The 341-nt window shown below is 64.8% G+C and overlaps 1 protein-coding gene across 1 annotated transcript in view; it reads left to right on the top strand.

Annotated features, from left to right (window-relative positions):
- Window positions 1–262: 262 nt before the first annotated feature.
- The window catches only part of COL2A1 (collagen, type II, alpha 1), a gene marked incomplete at its 5' end in the record, with an annotated part of 3,136 nt that continues 3,057 nt past the window's right edge, over window positions 263–341 (top strand). The window contains one exon of the mRNA XM_009704903.1: window positions 263–316. Coding sequence (XP_009703205.1) covers window positions 263–316 — 54 coding nt within the window. The remainder of the gene's footprint in view (window positions 317–341) is intronic.

Here is a 341-nt window from a genome sequence, read left to right as displayed (position 1 = left end):
GGTAGGCAGCATCCCGGCCGGCGGGGAGGGGGTGAAGCGGGACGGTGCCTCCGACAATCCCGGGCTTGGGATCATCCCGGTGTAAGCCCGACGGCAGCGCCAGCCATCGCTGATCCCGCAGCTGGAGAGCTCTGCGCCATAACTCAGCTCCTGGCACTCACCGGCACCTTTTTCCCGGTGGTTTTTGCTTTGAAAGGGAAGTTTCGCACGTGTCCTACTCCCTCCCAGGGTCAGGATTTAATTTCTCCTCTTCTTCTCCCAGGGTAACCCCGGTGCCGATGGACCCCCGGGCAGAGACGGCGCAGCCGGCGTGAAGGTGAGCGTGCCCGTCCTCCCGCGCC

This window comes from Cariama cristata, unplaced genomic scaffold (assembly GCF_000690535.1).
Source record: "Cariama cristata isolate BGI_N322 unplaced genomic scaffold, ASM69053v1 scaffold23487, whole genome shotgun sequence".
NCBI classification, from domain to species: Eukaryota; Metazoa; Chordata; class Aves; order Cariamiformes; family Cariamidae; genus Cariama; species Cariama cristata.
Note: the sequence above shows the minus strand (reverse complement) of the source record. Positions and strands in the feature narration are given on the sequence as shown.